The sequence below is a fragment of the Lepisma saccharinum genome, chromosome 14 (assembly GCF_977018435.1).
Source record: "Lepisma saccharinum chromosome 14, izLepSacc3.1, whole genome shotgun sequence".
Classification (NCBI taxonomy): domain Eukaryota; kingdom Metazoa; phylum Arthropoda; class Insecta; order Zygentoma; family Lepismatidae; genus Lepisma; species Lepisma saccharinum.
The window spans coordinates 45,681,499-45,702,992 of NC_139242.1; the positions used below are offsets into that span (position 1 = coordinate 45,681,499).

At 36.6% G+C, this 21,494-nt stretch overlaps 1 protein-coding gene across 1 annotated transcript in view; it reads left to right on the plus strand.

The window, feature by feature from the left end:
- The window catches only part of Pms2 (mismatch repair endonuclease PMS2), a 57,019-nt gene extending 36,525 nt beyond the window's left edge, over window positions 1-20,494 (plus strand). Inside the window, exons 9-15 of the mRNA XM_083135513.1 lie at window positions 1,549-1,816; window positions 7,553-8,262; window positions 8,914-9,062; window positions 10,116-10,216; window positions 16,655-16,752; window positions 18,581-18,730; window positions 19,116-20,494. Coding sequence (XP_082991639.1) covers window positions 1,549-1,816; window positions 7,553-8,262; window positions 8,914-9,062; window positions 10,116-10,216; window positions 16,655-16,752; window positions 18,581-18,730; window positions 19,116-19,199 — 1,560 coding nt within the window. The 3' untranslated portion in view covers window positions 19,200-20,494. The remainder of the gene's footprint in view (window positions 1-1,548; window positions 1,817-7,552; window positions 8,263-8,913; window positions 9,063-10,115; window positions 10,217-16,654; window positions 16,753-18,580; window positions 18,731-19,115) is intronic.
- The last annotated feature ends 1,000 nt before the right edge of the window (window positions 20,495-21,494 follow it).

Here is a 21,494-nt window from a genome sequence, read left to right on the forward strand (position 1 = left end):
TTGCACATTAGTGTCGCCATTTTGAATAGAATACTGTTGCCATATTCAGAAACTGCAGAATTTAAGCTTTACAATGATATATAACATGATAGGGTTCTGTAAACATGAAAAATCAATGCAAGTGTCTCAAAATCATGGAATGACCCTGTACGGTTTCATGTTGGCTGTCCGAACTATTCCATGCATAACACGCACCACAGTTTATGGGGACAAAAATTTTGGAAAAAAGTGTACATTATACATGAGTAAATACGGTATGTATGTTATAGCTTATAGCACACAGAAGCTATGTTATAACTTACTGAAAAGGTACCCAAAAATTGTGGCTCAAGCTGGAATAGAACCTGAGAAGTTATAATACATTTATTCTATCTGTGCCATAAACTTCTTCATACAGCAAATTCACTTGAATTGGTTCCTTCAGTTGCAGAGAGATGACATTAGTGTTCACATGCCTAAGTGGAACATGAAGTTGCAGTATACCTGGCATAAAAATTTACATGGAGATCTAGCCACTTTTTGCATGTAAATTTTCAGCATGTTAGAAATAGTTTAAAATTTCAATGCAGCTACATCTAAATTTAATGTGAGGGGAAGGGGGTATATATATGCACTTTATGTGACATCTGCAAGTTGTCATATCAGTAATAGCTGGCCCCCATGGTGGAGTGGTTAGCACATCACTACGACACCAGGGGTCCCAGGTTCAAATCCTGGCTTGGGCATGGACGTTTATGATGTCTATTCATCAATTTCATCATATCATTACTCATCCCCATCTTCGCAAATTAGCCAAAAGTGGCACAGAAGGCGAAGTAAAATATAGCAAATCAAATCATATCGTTAATAGGTCCCTTTTTCAGTTTGCTGTAATTGCCAATCTCCGTGGTGGAGTGATTAGCACAGGGTGCTATGACACCAGGGGTCCTGACCAGTGCATAGGTGTTCTTTGTGAGTTTCCCTTTATCAGTTTCATCATGTCACTCATCTTCATCTTTGCAATTAGCTAAAAGTAGCAGAAAAGCAAAGGAATGTAAACCAAATCGAAGTTTATAATTGTGTAGGTCTACCCAACAGTACATCTAAATAACCTGTATTCACATACTATATAATAGGGATGGGACCGATTAATTAGTACTCTATCGGTATCGGCCGATATAGGCATATCGGTGTATCGGTTTATTGGTAAAATTACCGATTATTTTACCGATCCGATATATCGATAAATATCTTATAATTTAGTGCAAAATTCTGCCATTTTGTTGTAATTTTTATGGATAATTTCCATGCTCTTCTTTCTAAAAAGTAAATGTCTATATATTTAGCTTCTCTTGCACTTCAGTCACCTCAAAACACACATTTATTAAGGAGATCAATGAACATTTCAGGTTCTTCAAGGACCATTTCTAATTTTATATCGGTACTTTATCAGTATCGGCCAAAATTTCATATCGGCCCATCCCTACTATATAATAATCATTGTGGAGAGAGTTTATTTTTTTTTTAATCATATTTGCACAATAATCCGTGCCTTCTTAAAACTTTCAGGCCTCTCTGTTGCATATGTATGAGAGGAGTTTGACACAGCATGAGGTGAGCAACCAATCAAAACAGCTCCAAAGGTTTTCTTCTCCCGAGAAGAAGCAATTGCTAAGATCACAAAGTGCTGATTTGAAGATGAGCCAATTATTGCAGAAATTTGGCAAAGTAGGATCAGCTGTGGGCATGGAAAATGGTCGGAGAGTGTCTGTGGAAGAAATGAATGACAAGAATAGGAAAAGATCCTTGACAAATTGTTCCACTACAAAGTCAAAACGTAAGTATTTCATCAATTTGAATTGTTATTAATTTTTGCTAAGGCAGTTTAAGTTTTCGTTTAGAGTTTGTGTGTTGGTGTGACTGTATCATTGTGCAAGAATTGCTTTATTTGAAATTTGGTGCAATTTTTAGCTTATTTTCAGAATGTAAATCAATTAGATCAAATGATTATGTAACTAATGTGGTAAGCACACTGATCAAGTGTAAGTGCATATATAAGTACAGCAGACATCTCAAAAGTAAGCATACAAGGCATTTACCATCAGTAAATTTAAGGCTAGACTGATAGAAATCATTGTGAAATTTTTCATCTGAGCCACTTAGTAACTTCATGTCAGTTGACAGTGGTGTGTATAGTCATTTTGGCTGCAACCACCCAAGGTATAGATGGAGAAGGGACCAAAAGTTGCAGAAAAGCAAAATAAAGGAAACCAAATCAAGTAGAGCTGTGATTCTGTTTCTAAACATGAGGAACGCATTAGCTGCAAAATGTCATGGTCATTTAGAAGTCCATAGAGACTGTGTGATGAGTCATCAGTGATGACAAGCCCAAGAAAAATCTTGGTTGTTAATTTTTAATGTAAGAATATCAGGGTATAAACCATTCTCTGAGCGCTGAGGCCTTTGGAAACAGCTTATGCATCGAGATGTGGATTCACTGTGTCTCCTCTTTCCAGCTGTGGAGGAAGACGATGGCCACAGATCTCAGTGATATCAAAACAGTGGTAAAAGGGTGACTGCTTTCTTGTGTAACGTTCTGCTTTGATGTATCAAAAAATAATAATAAGCTACCAAAATTATATTATTATTATTATTATTGTTAGAGGCCGTGATCAAAAGATTAATACTCACAGAATCATTACAAAATTACTGAAGTTGGAAAACGTCGGAAGGTATTTGCCATGTTGTTCGCAGCACCTCAATTTCATTTAATTCAGACTGGGCCCAATAAAGAATAGGAAAGAAATATAACACCTAACCAAGAAATGGGTGGTTGCTTGCAATAAGGCAACCCAAATTTAGGTTTTGTATTCACATAAAAATTCTCCTGTAAAGAAAAGAACGCGGCACGAAAATCTCAAGTTGCGCATGCACAAAAAATAGTATAGCGATTGTTAATGTTAGTTCCTTCACCTCCTAACTACACATACGTGGGCGTACCCAAAAGAAACGGAACTAATTTTTTTGTGAACTTATTTATTCACAATTTAAGTACAAACCTTCAATCCCCTTCAAAGTACTCTCCACTTGCATTAAGACACTTGTCCAATCTTTGATTCCATTTTTCAAAACATTTTTTAAAGTCATCTTTTGTGATGCGTGACAGCACCTCCATCGTTTTTTTCTTCACCTCAGCAACATCAGCAAAATGCTTTCCTTTCATGTCTCCTTTCATTCTAGGAAACAAAAAAAAATTCACATGGGGTAAGGTCGGATAAGTGTGGGGGGTGAGGAACAGGGGTCATACCATTTTTGGTCAAGAATTGTCGTACAGACAGGGCTGTGTGAGCCGGGGCATTGTCATGATGGAAAAACCAGTCACCCAACTGCCACAAATCGAGCCGCTTCCACCGCACACTGTTGCGCAATCGTTTCAATACTTCCAAGTAGAAAGCCTGGTTAACAGTCTGACCCTGCGGAACAAACTCTGAATGGACGACTCCTCACATCGAAAAAACAAAGCAGCATTGTTTTAATGTGTGATTTCACTTGACGAGCTTTCTTGGGGCGCGGAGAAACTTTGTCTTCCACTGGCTTCATTGTTGCTTCGATTAGGGATCATAAGCATAGCACCATGTTTCGTCACCTGTGATAATTTTTGAAAGTTTGGATCATTTTGGGACTCTTCTTTCAAAGCACGGCATGCTTCCATGCGACCTTGTTTTTGTTAAGCGGTCAGCAGTCGTGGCACGAATTTGGCAGCCAACCTTTTCATTCCAAAATCGTCTTGTCAAAATTCGCTGCACTGAACTCCAAGTCACTCCCGACAGCTCCACAATTTGTTCAATGGTCCATTGTCGATCTTCGTTGATGATTTCACGAATTTTTTCAACATTGTCATGTGTTCGGGCCGTGGAAGGATGACCAGAACGAGGTTTGTCATCAATTGACATTTCACCATTTTTGAAACGGGAAAACCACTCAAACACTTGAGTTTTCCCCATAGCATTGTCCTTGTAAGCCGTTTTTAACATTTCAAGAGTTTCTGTTCCACTCTTTCCGAGCAAAAAGCAGAATTTCACCGCCGCACGCTGTTCCTGAAAATCAGCCATTGCAAGAACGACGATCACACAAAACAGCTGTCACTCTAAACTCCGCCGAAACGTGTCCAGACCTGCTTCAGCGACTGCACTCGGCTTACGGACTCAGGAAGGTTTGCTCTATGTGCTCCTAGCAGCAAAATGCGGTACTACAAAAGCTCTGCCCATCACAAAATTAGTTCGGTTTCTTTTGGGTACGCCCACGTATATGTATGCCCACACTTATTGGATCTTTTCGTGACAAGGATAAATTATCTTACTCGTACTTCAATTTTACAACAACTTTCTCAATTTTATTCACTTGTGCGTTCATTTAACAATAACAATTCATTTATTTTGTGTATTCATCCAGTAGTGGTTGCTTTCAATACAATAACAATTCGCAACAAGAAAGATAAAAGATTGCTTTGCTTATCTTAATATTTTACATTCATTAAATATCAACAATTTCTCCGTTTAATTCAACACGACTACATAACAAGGAACCTATAAGGAACCTCAAAACCAATTCACAATTTTGTTCAGCAAGATAGGGTTTAATAGACAAGGGTTCAACTCTTGTATTGGTACGTTATAAATCGTGGCTAGTGGCCTTGGCTTTTCCTTTTACATTACTCTTATTATGTGAATTAGACAAGTAAAAAGTGCGAATGAATGTTAAATGCTCATGAGTAAGGAAGGTTCTAGTGATTTTACTTTCTTTCGAATCAAGCTACCAATGCCAGAACTATATATACGTCGCAAAATAACCACTGTCGCGATTTTCCCAGAATATATTTTTGTGATGGTTTATTTCCCCTTTCAACTCTTCTCAACTTAACAACAATTGCGTGTGGCAATTAATTCTATTTTCTTGTATAGCTAATAATTTATTTTCATGGCTTTTTTCCAATTAACGACAATTTGCCCATTTATGCACAATTACTACTGTCAAACTCGCTTGTTCCAAACTAAGCGTTTTTGAGAATTTCACTCAAGCAAATATATGTATATGTGGAGATTTGTTTTAGCTGCTTATCAATGGAGCAATACACAGATAGAACACGCAATAATCAAACGTAAAAATGTGTTCAAGAGGGTAAGGGGGTTTAACTTGCACTATCTCACGTAATTCAAATTCTACCAACTTGTGTATGTCACGTTACGCAACTAAATACTGCGGGATGCACTTTTAAGATGTAATTTTCATACCTTTTTTTTTTAAAAAAAAAAAAAGTTCTGCAAGACGTCCTGTGGTGTTTAACTAGGCTTCTGTACTTGTAGTGCAAACTCCAAACGTGTTGATCAACCAGTTAGAATTTGACCAACCATTCGGGTTTCCGTCCACGCGTATTCTCCGTGCATCTGGATATTTATGTATTAAGCCAGACGTTACTATTATGTATTAGTTCATGACTCTGCTTACAAAAAAAAATTGCTTGAATAGTACTCCCCATGTATCGCTATTGCCTAAAATGGCAAAGTCCCCTTGATACCAATTGAACTGCCGTGACTGGTGATTGCTGCTTCCCCTTGTGATGCATGATACGAACTGTCGTGTGTTTCGGCTGTGTGTGCTGGTTTCGCACGGCACTTCCGAGTTACGTCATGCGAACCTGGCGTGATTAAGGAATAAACTGGACAGTGTAACAGGTGCTGACACCTACAGCGATTTTTAGTGAACTACGTCACTTTACGTTCGTAATCAGAGCGAAATAACTGCAAATACCACACAGTGGTGAAGATTATAGAATTTTCGGTAATTTATACAAATAAACTAGGTTTATTACCGAAAATCGCTACACTTGACACCAATTTTTTTGGGAGATGAGACTGAAAGCTAGTTCTACATTTAGACAAATGCCCCAATCATCCCTAACAAAATATTTAATCTAATGTGTAGAGCTATTTACTATAATTTAAGTTTGTTAGGATGTCCTGGTATATGTTTCAGTAAGAATCTGTAAGAATATCCGTTCAAATTGGTGTGTTTTGTGTATATAGTTACATAGTAATTTTAGTAATTTTGTTGAGTACACTAGAATTTTTTTTAACAAAGAAATCTTTTGAAAATTAAATAGTTTTTCAGCTGAAATTGTATAGTGACTAAGTTATTTCTTCTTTAATTAATGTAATTTATTTTCAAAATGTTATAATAAATTACTTACAGGTCCATGAAGAAAATGCTCTTGTGTGTTTCATTATTGTGATGTGGTACCTAAGATGTGGAAGTGCTTCATGTGAATATTTTATACAAAGGTGATATATTTATCTGTAAGATGACATGCATTGTTGCTTGCTAGAAATTTTCTCTTGCTTCACTTTTACACTTGTGTGCTCTGTTTTATATTCTGCACAATACTGCTTTGTTTATTTTACAAAATTGGGATTAAAAATTTAGACTAAAGCTATAAATTCCATGATTTCTATCAAGCTTACAAACCACATTGTGATTATCAAATTCCGTTAAATCCAAACCGTAAGGTAATCATAATAATAATAATAACCTGTGGTACAATAGCCCATAAGGGTCAGGCCTTACCTACCAACTGCCAGCCTCACTCCCACCTGCTGAGGTGGGAGATCATCCAAACAGTTACGGGGTGATGTGTGATAAGCATGATGAACCCCCCAGTCGTAGGTTTCCATGACCGGGCTACACCACTCATTCGTATTTCACCAATTTCCTCACGATGCTGGTTGGCCACGTGTCCCATACACAGGCTGAAATCTCAGGAGAAAAGTTGCTACGCTTCCTCCAGGAGGCTCTAACCTGCATGTGTCCAGTAGATGGAGCCCAAAGTATGATGCTTTAAACCACGCAACCACAGTGCAGGACCCAAACAGTAAGGTAAATCCAGACAATTGCAAAAGGAAAGCTGTTACCACTTTAGTTGAAATCTTTAAATTGGAATATGGTCACAGCTTATCATTATTGACGTCAGTATCAGCAGGTAGTGGTTACAAATATGAGATTGAAAATTAGTATTTTATTCATGTTGAGGAAAATAAACAACGTGGTTGATAATATAAGAATAAGACGTAAGCGAGTTACTAAAGATATATCCGCAAAACTTACTTGTAAATGTTACATTAATTTCAGTGGCCTCTGCCACCATCCACTTGGGAACTCGATGCTTTACTGTTAGGATGACTTCCAGAAGTGGATGGCCACCGAAATTAATAGAACATTTACAAGTAAGTTTCGCGTATATATCTTTAGTAACTCGCTTACGTCTTACAGTATTTTATGTCGAAGAGTCCATTCACATGAGCCCACAAACCCCTCCCTTCTCTGGAACCACCTGGTGAGAAGCAGTGCATCCTACTATATATTGCACCACATGCACATGCACAAAGTCACATGCACAGTGACTCAGTGTGTCCCTTAGTTCTTATATCTCTTGTTTTCTTTGACAATAACATTGTGACACCTTCAAAGTGTTGGCATTATAAAAGTGTGTTTGTTTTATACAATGCATATTTTGTTACAGAACCTAGGATGGATACATTTTTCTTGGCACATTCCAAGGGAGGAAAGGAGAGAAACGAAAGCAACCAGTCAGAATTCATGGAAGCTAGCTACAGCAACAATATTGAGAAAATCTCAAAGGTTCAGTCTTGTGACAAAGAACAAAGTGGTGATGAAATGGATGCTTGCAGTACACAGCCATGCATGGAAACAGGAAGTGAAAATTTGGACACTAAAGTGATTGTAGTTTGTGACAATAATAAAAGTAATTGCGAACAACAGAATATGTATTCATGTATTTCCATATGCAGTGTTAAAGACGAAGTGAAAGATTGCAGCATAGAAGTTAGTGAAAAACTTAAAGATGAAGTGAAAGATTCCGACATAGAAGTTAGTGAAAAACTTAAAGATGAAGTGAAAGATTCCGACATAGAAATAAGTGAAAAACCTGATTATACTTTTGCACAAGATTTGGTCAGTGAAATTTCCATCGCCAATGATGCATCAGTATGTGAAGTAAGTGACATGTGTGAATCTGAAGTTGACAGGACATGCAGGCATAGTGTAGGTGTTAAATTCTCTTTTGGCACACTCAGAAATCGCTTACTAAAAGAAAGGCAGGCAGCCAAAGAAAAAATTACAAGAAAATTTCATGCACAGATCAATCCATCTGACAACAAACAAGCTGAAGATGAGTTGCGGAAAGAAGTAACAAAAGATAAATTCAATCAGGTACACTCTTTTTTCCATTTTTAAGAAAATTTCTTTTTTGTAGGAAATGGTACATTTGAAACTAACAGACCTATTCTGTTCAAATTGTGTCTTAGGTTTAGTCCCATAAGTAATGCCAGTCCAGTCAAACCTAGTTTTATCTTTGCCACTTTAAACCCTGCAAACTATTTTTCCCTTCTCTGTGTTGTAGTTAAATTTTAGTTTTTATAAACGTCTTATACCAGTAGAAAAATAATTACTAAAAGTTACATGATCGTAGGAGTTTGAGAAAAGAATGTATTACGAACAATATTACAGGTACATGGATGGTGGAAACATGCAGCATGCCATACAGTGTATCATTTTCTCCAACTCAAATGAATAATATTAATTGTGGTATAACATTTTGATACACATGATTTACATTTATTTTTATTGTTTGTACAAATTTCACATCAATTGAAACCTGTGAGTATTCAAATCATGTTCTAAATGTCATGAATTTTTTATGATACATAAGCCAACGTTAAGCTACTATTTATTATGTAATCCTCCTCAGTCAGAATCGCCATAAAAATTTAATTTCAATTTTCAGAGTAAAAGTCAATGTGTTTGTGAGTAGTATGTAGACAATACAAGATAAACTTTTTACATTGTCATTTTCTTTTGTAGATGGAGATCATTGGACAGTTCAATCAAGGTTTCATCATCACTCGCCTTCACTCTGATCTGTTCATCATAGACCAGCATGCAACAGATGAAAAGTACAACTTTGAAACTTTGCAGAGAAACACTACGCTTGAAAACCAGAAACTAATAGTGTAAGATTTCAAATTTCGTACAATATTATTTTCATATGTCAGAATTGGTAGATTTGTAATTGTTATTTTGGAGAATATTTTTTTTAAAAAAGGTAACCCATAAGTTTAACTTGTGCTTCTTTATTTTGTGGAATGCTCTGAAACCAGGATAATCCGAGATCTTATCACTTTGAACCAATACCTTTTTCCAGCCCTCATTTATATCAATGTGAACATCATAGCAATATAAAGTTATTCAGATTAGTTATGAAAATTAGTATACAAGTAGTCCATAGTTACCGTTATACTATATATTACTAGTTTTGCATTAAAATAATCATGTTTTCACATGTGAGAATCAACATGTTAAAATGCTTTGTCATTTAATCACAAAATCTACAAAGAAGAAAAAACAGTTTCGCGGATAAAGTGAGTACTAGTTTCTCCAAATGTATTAAATCTACTTTTGTTGCATAATATAGGGTCTATAATTTCCAAAAACTGCACATTTTGCATAATTCCTGGAATATTTGGACTCCATAATAGTGTGGGTCAGAGTAATAAGCAGGATATCTGATTCTGGAAAGTGTCCTGCAGGATATGCAAATGCAAATATTTTATATTGCAAAAAGCATAACTATATTGACTTCCCACCAAAAGAACAGATGACAATACGGGACTGTAGCAGCAAACACCAACAACATTGGTGAACCAGTCACCACCGTTGCAAAAGCTCGACACACCCACACAAAATTGGAAACTTCCATTTATTTTACACCAATATTGTGTGAGAAACTGCATTTTGTAATTACGTAATGTATTTTAGTGTTCCGTTATAATTCTTGAATATTTTGAATCAGAACTATGGTAATTGATGCTTATAATTAGAATGGGATACTCACCCATTATATTAATCAATACTTTGAACAACTTTTAAATTTTGATATCAGTATCGGTGGGAATTGGTGTCAGATTTCAAAGTGCTATCTAACAGGCCACTTGTATTTTTATCTGTTTTGCACACAAAAATACACTGGTAACGTTCCAATTCTTTTATTTCTTGTCATGTTTCAGACCTCAAACATTGTCTCTGAGTGCCGTTAATGAAAACTTGCTGATGGACAATTTGCACATATTTGAGAAGAATGGATTTAGTTTCACAGTTGAAGAAAATGGTAAGCTTGTAGTTGCTACATGTACAATAATGGTGAGAGTTAAATTGACGTTTTCTTTGATTCTGTATTTTTACATTGAAAGCAAACAGGTGTATGGAAGATGACAAATGGGTTCATACGAGGGTCACTATTTATATTTTGAGCCTAACAATGAAAAAACAGGAATTTGGCATTGAAAACTGCTTTATTGTTTTTCGAAGTATTCTCCTTTATGGTCAATACACTTTTGCATTTGTTCGAACCATTTGTCAAAGCAGTTTTTCCAATCTTCTTGAGACACCTCCATAATATGGTTTTTGAACACATCAACGGCATCTTCCGCCGACGAAAATCGTTGTCCACGCAATTTATTCTTGACATTCAGGAACAAGAAGAAGTCATTGGGTGCCAAATCAGGACTGTACGGCGGATGACCCATCAATTCTATTTTTTGACTGTTCATAAAGTCGGTTGTTAGACGAGATGTGTGACAGCTGGCATTGTCGTGATGAAGAATGATCGGACAGCGTTCGTTTGTTTTCCGTATTTGACCGAAGACCTCTGGCAAACAAATTGTTGTGTACCATTCAGAGTTGAGCGTTCTACGTTCCTCTAAAGGCACAATTGCCACATGACCAGTTTTCCCGAAAAAACAGGTGACCATTTGTTTTGATGTGCTTCGATCGCGAACAACTTTTGTTGGATTGGGTTCATCTTGAAACACCCATACAGTCGACTGCTGTTTACGTTCTGGCTCATATGCATATATCCATGATTCGTCACCTGTTACAATCTTATATACGTCTTTTGAAGCACCATAATTGTATTTATTGAGCATTTGTTTGCACCAATTGACGCGAGCGTCTATTTGAGTTTTTGTCAAATTGTGTGGGATCCAACGAGAACATACCTTTCTCACAGCTAAATGATCATGTAATATTTTATATATGCTGGTGGAACTAATGCCTATGGTTGCCTCAATCTCACAGTATGTCACATGACGATCTTGCAGTATTAGGTTTTGCACAGCATCAATGTTTTCTTGAACAACAACTGATTTTGGACGACCTTTGCGAATCTCGTCGGTGAGCGAATGGCGGCCACGATTAAATTAGTTATACCAGCATTTCACGGTGGCAAAGGATGGGGCTTCATCGCCAAATGTGGAAGTAAGTTGATCGATGCACTCTTGTCTTGATAATCCACGTCGAAAATCGTAAAAAATCATCGCACAAAAATGTTCACGAGTTAATTCCATTTTATTGTTGTCGCGCAATCTCCAAGGCAACATAAACAACACAAATGAAGCTATTGACAAAACATTTGAAGTACGTTATGGTCAATAATGCCAGACGATTCCATCCAAACGTCAAATCTCGCCTAACTTCAATCAGTGTTGCCAAGGCTCAAAATATAAATAGCGACCCTCGTACTAATAACTACATTATCAGATATCTGAAAATAATTAAGCACAGATTCCAGTTACATATCATGTGAGGTATGCCGGATGTGAATTTTTTATAAAGTATGTATCAACATTGTGTAGTAAAAGTGGATTTCTTTAATGAAAGTTTGATGTAATTTTTATTATTCTGATTTTCAGCGCTAACTGCAGCTGTGTTTTTAACATAGTAGGATGAAATATATGGCAGAAACTACACAAATTCCATTTTGATAAATTTTATATCTTTGACATTTAAAACAAATTTAGTTATCTGGAATATTTCAGTGACGTTATGTAATAAATTAATTGACCACATTAAACTCTCATTCAAGTTATCAATCTGATATTTATACAGTCCGTCAAAAATAATAGCAGCACTGTGTTTGTGCTCCACTGTGAATTATGTATGTTTCGGCAACTGGACAATATAGAAAACAATTTCCTTTGTTCCGAGCCTGTGATCCAGATAAGAACATGGGTGGAGCCATGGTCGCATGCAGGGTTGATAAAAATCATGATTTTTATTAAATGACGCTAAACATGCAATTTTTAAGAGTGGTGCTATTTTTTGTGATGGACTGTATTAATAGCCTGTATTTTGTTGTTATGAATTTAAAGGTATCACATAGTAGGATATGGTATACATTCTTTGCTGTGAACTACCGGTAATCTCTATTGTTCGATTATATTTATTGGCCATTTCCAGCATCCACTCGTAGCTTCTGAGTACATATGTATGAATGACTACATTTTTCATTCTTCCAAAACACCTTAAGACTTTTTTCACAATGGACTACTAGTGGAGCTGCTTTTAGTGAGGCATATTTGTTTTTGATTGTGTGTGTTCTTCACATCTGATTTCCTGAAACTTGTAAGGTTCCATATCCTGTCATTCCTATATGCTTTCACATGAAACTCTTCACAAGTTCAGTGAATCCATTTGATGGTAGTCAAAGGATGTATACTGACTACAAATTCAAAAGTAAGTACATTCTGCATTAATTTTGTTCATGAACTTGAATCTTTTGTTATTGTCAAAGGTGTTAGGAAACTTTCAGAAAATGCAACCTTTTGTGTCTAAAGATATCCATTTGGCAGTTATGTGGAGAGAGGTAATGAAGTGATTCTAACCCACTTGCACATACTACCAGACAGGTGGCAAAATGGATAGCAATAAAAAAAACTGCGCAGAAGAATGAACCATAAGTGGATTCAGTGTGACTACTCACCGGGAATTCTGCGTGAATTATTGGCTCCGGAAGTTAAATGTGAATTCTGCGTGAATTTTTCTCCGTAGACGTGATAAATTGCAATTTTTATTAATAGGAATTCCATTAAATTTATGCACATTTTAAATGCCCCGAGGCAAGTTTTTCACAATCTAGGTTTTATTTTAAGGAGGAAAGAAAAGAAAGCTGTGTGGAAAATGAAAAATAATTCTGTCAATCCGTTTACTTTGTTAGAACAATCTGTCTTGTCAGATGGAAGATTATTGCAAGAAAAGATATCATGAAGTTCATTAGTTAAATTTGAGTTTGAAATTCAAATGTGGAATGAAATTTAGGGGGGTGCGATGTTGAAAATAAATTGCATTTATTTGTGAACTTTATTCCTCTTTGTGCTCCCCTGTGCATAGCACCACGCCATGAAGGCGTATAGGGGGTGTGGGGGTAACGCCCCACACTTTCTTGATCCGGTCGTGAGTGGGGGTGATGTGATCAGCATCACGCCCCTGACCGCCTTTACCACCCAGGGTTTCCCCCAGGTACCCATGTTATTCGACGCTGGGTGGGTGCCGGGGCCGCTTCCATCGTTAGAAAAGTTCCCGGATTTGAACCGGCCGGGGATCGAACCCAGCAAACATATTTTACCTAAGTATTTTTCCAAGTTTTTGATTTTCACTATAATTAGTAGTATTATTAAAGTTGATAACAGTACACAAAATGATAATTCACAAAAGCAAAATAAAAATAACCTGTGGAACGGTGTAAAATACTACTATAGCCCATACGTTTAAATTCAATCATTAAAATATGCATACCATATTATTTTTTTTAAAAAAAACGCCATCTCTATTGCAATATACCTCTTCTATACCAATTATGGGTATATCATCATAAGTATTCTAAAATAATTGAATTTTTTGTAGATGTTATATGATTTCATAATGACAAAACTTAATTGGTAATGGAAACATAATATTTAACAAAACTTAATCACGGATGAGTAACTTCACACTTTGTTATATATATATATATATATATATGTCACATCGCATTAACCGTCCAGGATTTAATAATTATATCGACTTACCGAATTTGATGGCGACAGATTTTGAAAGGACACACACGGACACTAAATACCTCTACATACAAAATGCATCTTCGTGATTGAAATTAACATCCATAATCACTATCCCCTGACAGTCTAAACTACGTAAAACCTTCTGAAAATTTTGGACTCCAGTAGGCTACTGCACATAGCCATACTGCAATGTTGTAGAGGCGGCGTAAATTCAACAGACGGCCAAAAATTTTTTCAGAAACATCTTACTGTGAAGAAGTACATAAGAAGAAATCGCACACCAATTCCAACCGTACATTCCAGTCAATACGTTTACTTCGAGCCCGCCTTTTGATTCCGTATTAAATGTCTTAGTCCCATAGTTTGGTAAGTAGTGTTCGAACTGACAAGTGATGGGTAAGTGGCAACTGTGCTCTCTCGGTGCTATTCGGATTCTTGGAATGGGCACTTTATTCCTCTTTGCAACACAAACTCCTTTTAGTTAGATTACTATCTTATCTCCTTGAATACATTTACTAGAGATGTTACATAGAACAAGTAGAACGTTTTAACAAGAAAACTAACACCACAATATAACTTGCGTTAAATAATTTCAAGAGCATGACCTGGTGATACCTTGAAAGCAACTGAAATTTTTGTTCCACTATGACTTGGATAAAAGAGGATGAACTAGTAGTCGGAAAATAAAACAATACAAAAAATATAATAAAATAAAATAGAAAATATGAGAAATAAAAATTATAAAACAACTCACACTGAGCTGTAGGCAATTATCGAAAACAAAAAAACAATCCACACAATTCTTAAGAACACTGAAGGAAAGAAAGAAAGACGACGGCTGATCTTTATAGAGACTGCCGCCAGTACAGGAAAGTAAATGCGGCTTCTCTTTCAAAGTAGGATCGATGGTTTGCCTACAGTAACACGGGCCTCACTTCAATACCTAACATTCAGCACTCAATATGACTTGGAATGGCATAATATGACAACGTAAGGGAGAATGCATACCGAAGCAACATGTCCCATGTCGCTTGGGAATGAGCCAATCAACAGAAATGTTTCTCACCTTGGAGACATGACAGGCTACATAAGCATTTTGCGTGTCGCTTTGGTGTGAAATATCTCGATTGAACATAGGCTTTGAAGAAAGTGTGATAAAGAGGTGCCACCACTGCTCAGCATAAATTGATTATTGTGGATGTCAGAAGCAGCTTATTTGTTGTTTCAACTAACCTACTGAAAGATTACCGTGGAAGAATATGTAACAACAAGAAATCGTAATCATCTCTTGGAGATTGGAAATTATCAGAAAATCATTATTTGATGTGCTCATACTGTTTGTGAGATTAAGGCAGAGATGACAAAATGATCATTCCTTTTAATAGAGACTTTAGTAATAGTAAAAGTCAGGCATCCAGCAAACAGGCTTAGACTATTGAATTTGAGAAAGAAAATTAAAGAAAAGTCCCATATGTATCTATATATAAAAATACACATTATTTCATTAAGCATTATTTTTAGATATGTCGCTGCTCATTAAATGTTGGCAAAACTTATTCATTTCTGTTCATTCTTATTTGGTTTCTCATTTGCCAGTAGGTGGTACTGGACTATATCTGAATCAACACAACTTAGAATGGTGTTGATTTCTGTTAGATTAATATTGCGCAATTAACGTCTAATTATAAGCATGCATAGTATATTGGTAAAAAAGATCTGCATGCAAGGTTTAAATGAATGGTAACTTATTAGAGCCTACTAAATAGTGTTCTGGTGAGCTCTTTGCAAACAGCTATAAGATTATTAAGATAGCAAACCAACAAATTTCATCCCCCTCCTTCTCTGATAAAATTATAAATCGCACCCTGGGTATGTGATCATTTTCAGTTGACGTAGATTTATTACATACTTATGCGGAAGACTGCCAGTGTGTTCAGCTACAGCTGAACTGTCTTTTTCTGCAATGAGACATATTAAAGCATGGCTAATGTCAACTATGGGCAAGACAAATTTTCTTTCACATCACTGTTGAACAAAGAAAGGGAAATTGTAGTTGACTGTCAGATTTTTTTCAGGAATTTATACAGACGAGCAAAAAACAGAGCACTTCTATTGAAGTTTTAGATAAGAAGACAAATACGTAATGGGTGTAATATCTTTAAAAAATTCCTTCACAAATATAGTTGCAAGTGGTTCTCAGTTGTAGTAAAGTTAGGAAAATGCAAACTTTCGTTGCATAGAAATTAAGGAAATTTAAATTTTTACTATTCCATTGCCTATGTAGATTGTGTTTTCAAATGCCTTGCAGCATTAAAATTTGCTCAGTGCCATGAACACAGGATTACCCATTAATATTATTACATATTAAAATATACCTTTTTTATTCTAAAGAAGAAATGTTTTCTTTAATAAACTTGCAACCATCTATAATTATGTATTAATTCCTTTTAGCAATTCCATTTCTTTTGGATAAGATTATGTGGGGATTACCTCTCTCTCCCAAGGAGAATGTCTGTGATGATTTTTGTAATGGATGAAAGCATGAATAAAGTTAGCCCCAACTAGTCCCCCAAGCAGAAGGGAGAAGTACACCTGTGCCCACTTCTCTTTTCCCCACTATTATATCCACATACATCTTTGCACAAGTTTAAATTGTGTGTTTATTGCAGTATTTGTTCTAAATATGTTAATGCACACCTCTTTCGCTGTAGGAGACCATGCAAGGAAGGTGCTGCTCACATCAGTTCCAGTTAGTAAAAGTTGGACATTTGGAAAGGAAGATATTGACGAGTTGCTCTTCATGTTGCAAGTAAGTAAAATATGTTTGTGTTGTGTTCAGCATAAGACACTGACTGATGAGACCAATTAATCAGTATCATCCAATAATTACATATCAATCCAGGTCGATCCAATACCACTTTCAACTTACACTGAAACACTTAAGAAAATATTTTTTTAAAGACATTTTTAAGTGTTGGATATAACTTTGAGTATTTTTAATTTTTTGAAAATTGGTAATAAATAAAGCAGTGGCGACTCGTGGCTTTTTCAGAGTGTAGGAAGAAGTTATGGTAAACCAAGGAAGGTTTGAAAAATGCGTTCAATTACATTCACACGTCTTGCTTAGTACTACCCATTGCATTTAGAATGTTAGCTGCAGGCCCATGCTCAAGGTGTGGCAAGGGGCCCTTGCTCCTCACTTTGAACTACGAAATATTTAAATGTGAACCTATAAAAATCGACAAAAATAACATTGACAATATTTCAGATTTTATTTTTTTTTTTTCTTCGGATAGTTGTAATTCTGCATCTGCTTCTCTAGAGTTTTCAACTTGCGTTACTTTAACAGTTTGTAATAGTGTAAATCCCCCCCCAATTTTTTTTAAAATGGTGCAACAAATGACATGGGTTCAACATCAAACATGAAAAGGTTTGAGAAAATTGTTTACCCCCAACTTTCTACCGATTTCCTACCATAAAATCTCCTGACAAACTAAATCTGGCAGGATGAACAAAAGATAGAGGTTGGATTGTGACATGGTTGTATAAAAGCTTTTCGCTGGATCGGCATACTCTCTTTCATTTGAAACATGTCCGCTGGTGAAGTAGAAATAAGATTTGGACATAATTTTATTTTTATTTCCTGAAAACATATTACTTTGAATTCGATTTTCCTCTCCCACGGATTGGCATTTGCAGATTATGCTAGAAACGGTGCTAAGTGCCAACGAAGATCAAATTATGCTTGGTTTAGTAACATTTTGTTGGGGTTGGCATCGCTGATTGAGGAAAGTCATGCTGGTTCCTCGATCCTCACCAATCTTCGTAACCTTTCCCCACTCTCGTGCACTGCCGCTTCCACCCCTCCCCCATCTGTCTGTAGGATGACCACCGAGGTTCCTCAGCGAGCGGCAGAAAAGCCCGTGTTCATCGTCTTGGAAGTTTGGACTGCTATTGGAGCGACCGAGAGCAGTCGACTCTTGACAGTAGCTAACCTAGGCAATTGTACGTTCATAATTTTATAACATGCATTAAACTCCTAAAAAGTAGACAACTAGAAATAAGTAAAAATGAACTGTAGGAAGTTCCTCACTTCCTACATTGAGGAATCGCCCCTGCTTAAAAGTTGTTCTATTAGTTTGTGTTCTGCTCCAATTATATTCATCAATTTTCCAGACTTTCAATTTAAAATATTCAAGAATTACTCAAATATTAAAATGTGTGTTATGTGATGAGAAAATCCAGTTTTAAACACAATGCTGGTGCAAAATAAATGAAGACTCAGAATTTTGCATAATTTCCAGGATAATTACACTCGGCAAAAGTGTTGCACAACATTTTTATGGATCCTGCAAAACACCAACTGCCGGAAAAGGATCAACTGGTATCAGTAAATAAATTTCAGTGATACGACTGGTATCGACCAGTACATTTGCATCAGCTACCTAATTGCAGCAACCAAAGCATGTGAAGTTCTCTTTCTCCATGAATATACTTTTCTTCTCTGATGACTTAAGAAAATTACAATTTTTATTTTCTCTGCATGCATTTGGTTTTCTTGTAATTGTAAATTATTTTTAAATACGTGAGAACATGTATCATTATCCTGTATGCAAATGCCAACTTTTTATTTGCAGGACTCTCCAAATACAATGTGCAGGCCATCGAGAGTGCAGGCGATGTTTGCTTCAAGAGCCTGTCGGAAATCTGTGATGATTGGAACATCACTAAACATAAGGGAAATGACAAAGTTGGTGACACACATGAGCGAAATTGAACAGCCTTGGGTAACTAATTCAATATTAAATGTAAAATTTAAATTTAAAAATGCAATGGTTAGGAGTTCTATCAATTTTTATAAATCTATCTCATAATATTACAGGTGTAACAATGTACTTTTTCAATCTCCACTCATTAATAACAGTAACAATGGATATATTGTTTTGTAATTTGAGTATGTCATACCTTCATATGTATACTAGTGAACAAAAGAGACATAACTGAATTATCGTGTGTAGTTCTCAAGGAATGCCACATTAATTGTGGCTGGGAGGTATAAAGGTTAGCACATGTCGTACATTCTAAACTTTTTAACCACAAGGACATGGAACAAACATAAAATATAAAATGAATGTAGTCAACATATCTCTACAAGACGATTGTCTCTTTCAGAATTGCCCTCATGGTAGACCAACCATGCGTCATTTGGTAAACTTGGACATGATAGAGAGAACTAAGGCATCAGAGGAGAGCTGAAGTCTTTAGAAACAGTTCCAATGCTGTGGAAATAGCAGAAATGTTTTTGACTCTGTAGAGTGTAGTTTGAAAGTTGACATGGTTATACAGGTCAACTAGAATGATATATTGAAGGACTGAAGAGAATTGGTAGCAACTACTGCTTGGATTCTGTCATGGATTCATTACTGTAGATCTTGTTAACTATTTTATATAATTTTTTGTGCATTTTATTTATAAAACTTTCCAAGTTTTACCATATTTGTATATACACTATTTTATATCATCAGGTGTCAATCTGAAAGGTTTTTATGTGTGTGTACATGTATTGAAAATGGAACCAACTGTTGGTAAAAAGCATTGAGCTTGACAATAAATCTATGATCACTTTTGCATGAATAGCCTGTTGCTTTCTGATATCAATAAAAGTTATGTAGATGTCAGTTATGAAGAAAATAATATGTTCAAACTAGAGCTGATCTGATACCGATGTATGAATATTGGGAAGTATCATTTGGAACTTATTTAACAATAAGTTTATTTTGTTATTACTTAACAGGTATATATTTACGTTTCGATGTAATATTTTAAAACAAAACTCTGGTAAATTGATGCTTTTGATTAGAGTGGAATAATTGCCCGCTAATATTAAGCAGTACTTTGAATTGCTTTAATTGTTACAATTTTCAAATATGAATCAGTAAGAGTATCAGTATTGGCTCAGCCTTAATTCAAACCTTATGAAAGATTTTTATACAATTGTAATGAAGACGTATTAATCAATACTAATTATGGGCTACCTCATAATGTTTGATTGAAGATGGTCAGAGCTTGCCAGTCTCAGATTAAGAGAAGTAAAGATGTGTTTTTATCTACAGAATAAAATTAGCACTTCCTGGTTCTTGAGCTGCTTTTTTTTAATCAAGCCGTTAACGAATGATCCCGCACCGTGGCCTTGCAGTCTAAGGTGTCATGCTTTGGCCTCCAGCTGTGGAATGCGTGCAGGTTCGAGTCTCCTGGGGGAAACGTATCAACTATCAAATTTTTGTCTTGAGATTTCAGCCTTTGTATATGACCGGGAAATTGGGGAGTTACAAATGACCCAATCATGGAAACCTTACAACCACTGGGGGTTCATCGTGCTGACCACATGCCACCCCGTATCCGGTTGGATGATCTCCCATCTCGGGTGAGTGAGTGAGGCTGGCAGTCGGTAGGTAGGCCTTGGCCCTTAATGGGCTGTTGTGCCACGGGTTATTAATTAATGAATGAAATTTGTTCACATTCATGAGTTTAACTGCTTATTAGTAATTACTAAGCTCAAAATGGAAGACCTGTGAAAATACAAGGGTCGTTCAAGGTTGACCGGGATTTTCGTACGTAAAAAATCGATGAATAGCCGGATCATGATGAAACGTGCGGGTTACGTAATGTATTCCTTCGCGAGTAACTAGCGCCCGGCATGACGTATTTCGCGCATGCGCAGCAGTTGCAGCGAACATGGCGGCAAGCAGTGTGTCTGTGGCTGTGGAGCAGCGGTGTGTAATCAAATTTCTCGTGAAGGAGAAAGTGAAACCAGCTGAGATTTTCAGACGATTGCAAGCACAGTATGGTGAACAAACAATGTCGCGGACAAGAGTGTACGAATGGTGTGAGCAGTTTCGCGAAGGACGGGAGCTAGTGACAAATGAAGCGCATAAACACATTCGCCCGACTGCAGTCGCACCAGTGAATATCGCACGTGTTGAGCAAATGATTCTTGAGAACCGGCGAGTAACAGTGCGGGATATTGCTGCCGAGGTGAATATCAGTGTCGGGAGTGTTGAGACAATCATTGACGACCACTTACGCTTCCGCAAAATCTGTGCAAGGTGGGTTCCCCACCAGCTGACATTCGATCAGAAGTGGACACGCAGGACGGTCTGTGAACAGCTTCTGAATCGGTTTCGAGCAGAAGGTGATGAATTGTTGCAATCCATCATCACGTGTGATGAAACATTGCACAATTCAACCCCAGACACCAAAAGACGCAGCATGGAGTGGCGGCATAAAGGTTCCCCGCCCCCCAAGAAAAGCAAAACGCAGCCGTCCACTGGAAAGATCATGGCAAGTGTCTTCTGGGACATGAAGGGCGTTATCCATGTGGATTTTCTGGACAAAGGGAGCACGATTAATGCCCAGTATTACTCCACATTGTTGAGTGGTGCTGTACGAAAGTCCATTCGCAAGAAAAGACCTGGGATGTTGTCTGGAAATGTCATTCTTCTCCATGACAATGCCCGCCCTCACACGGCCAATGTGACAACAACAACTCTG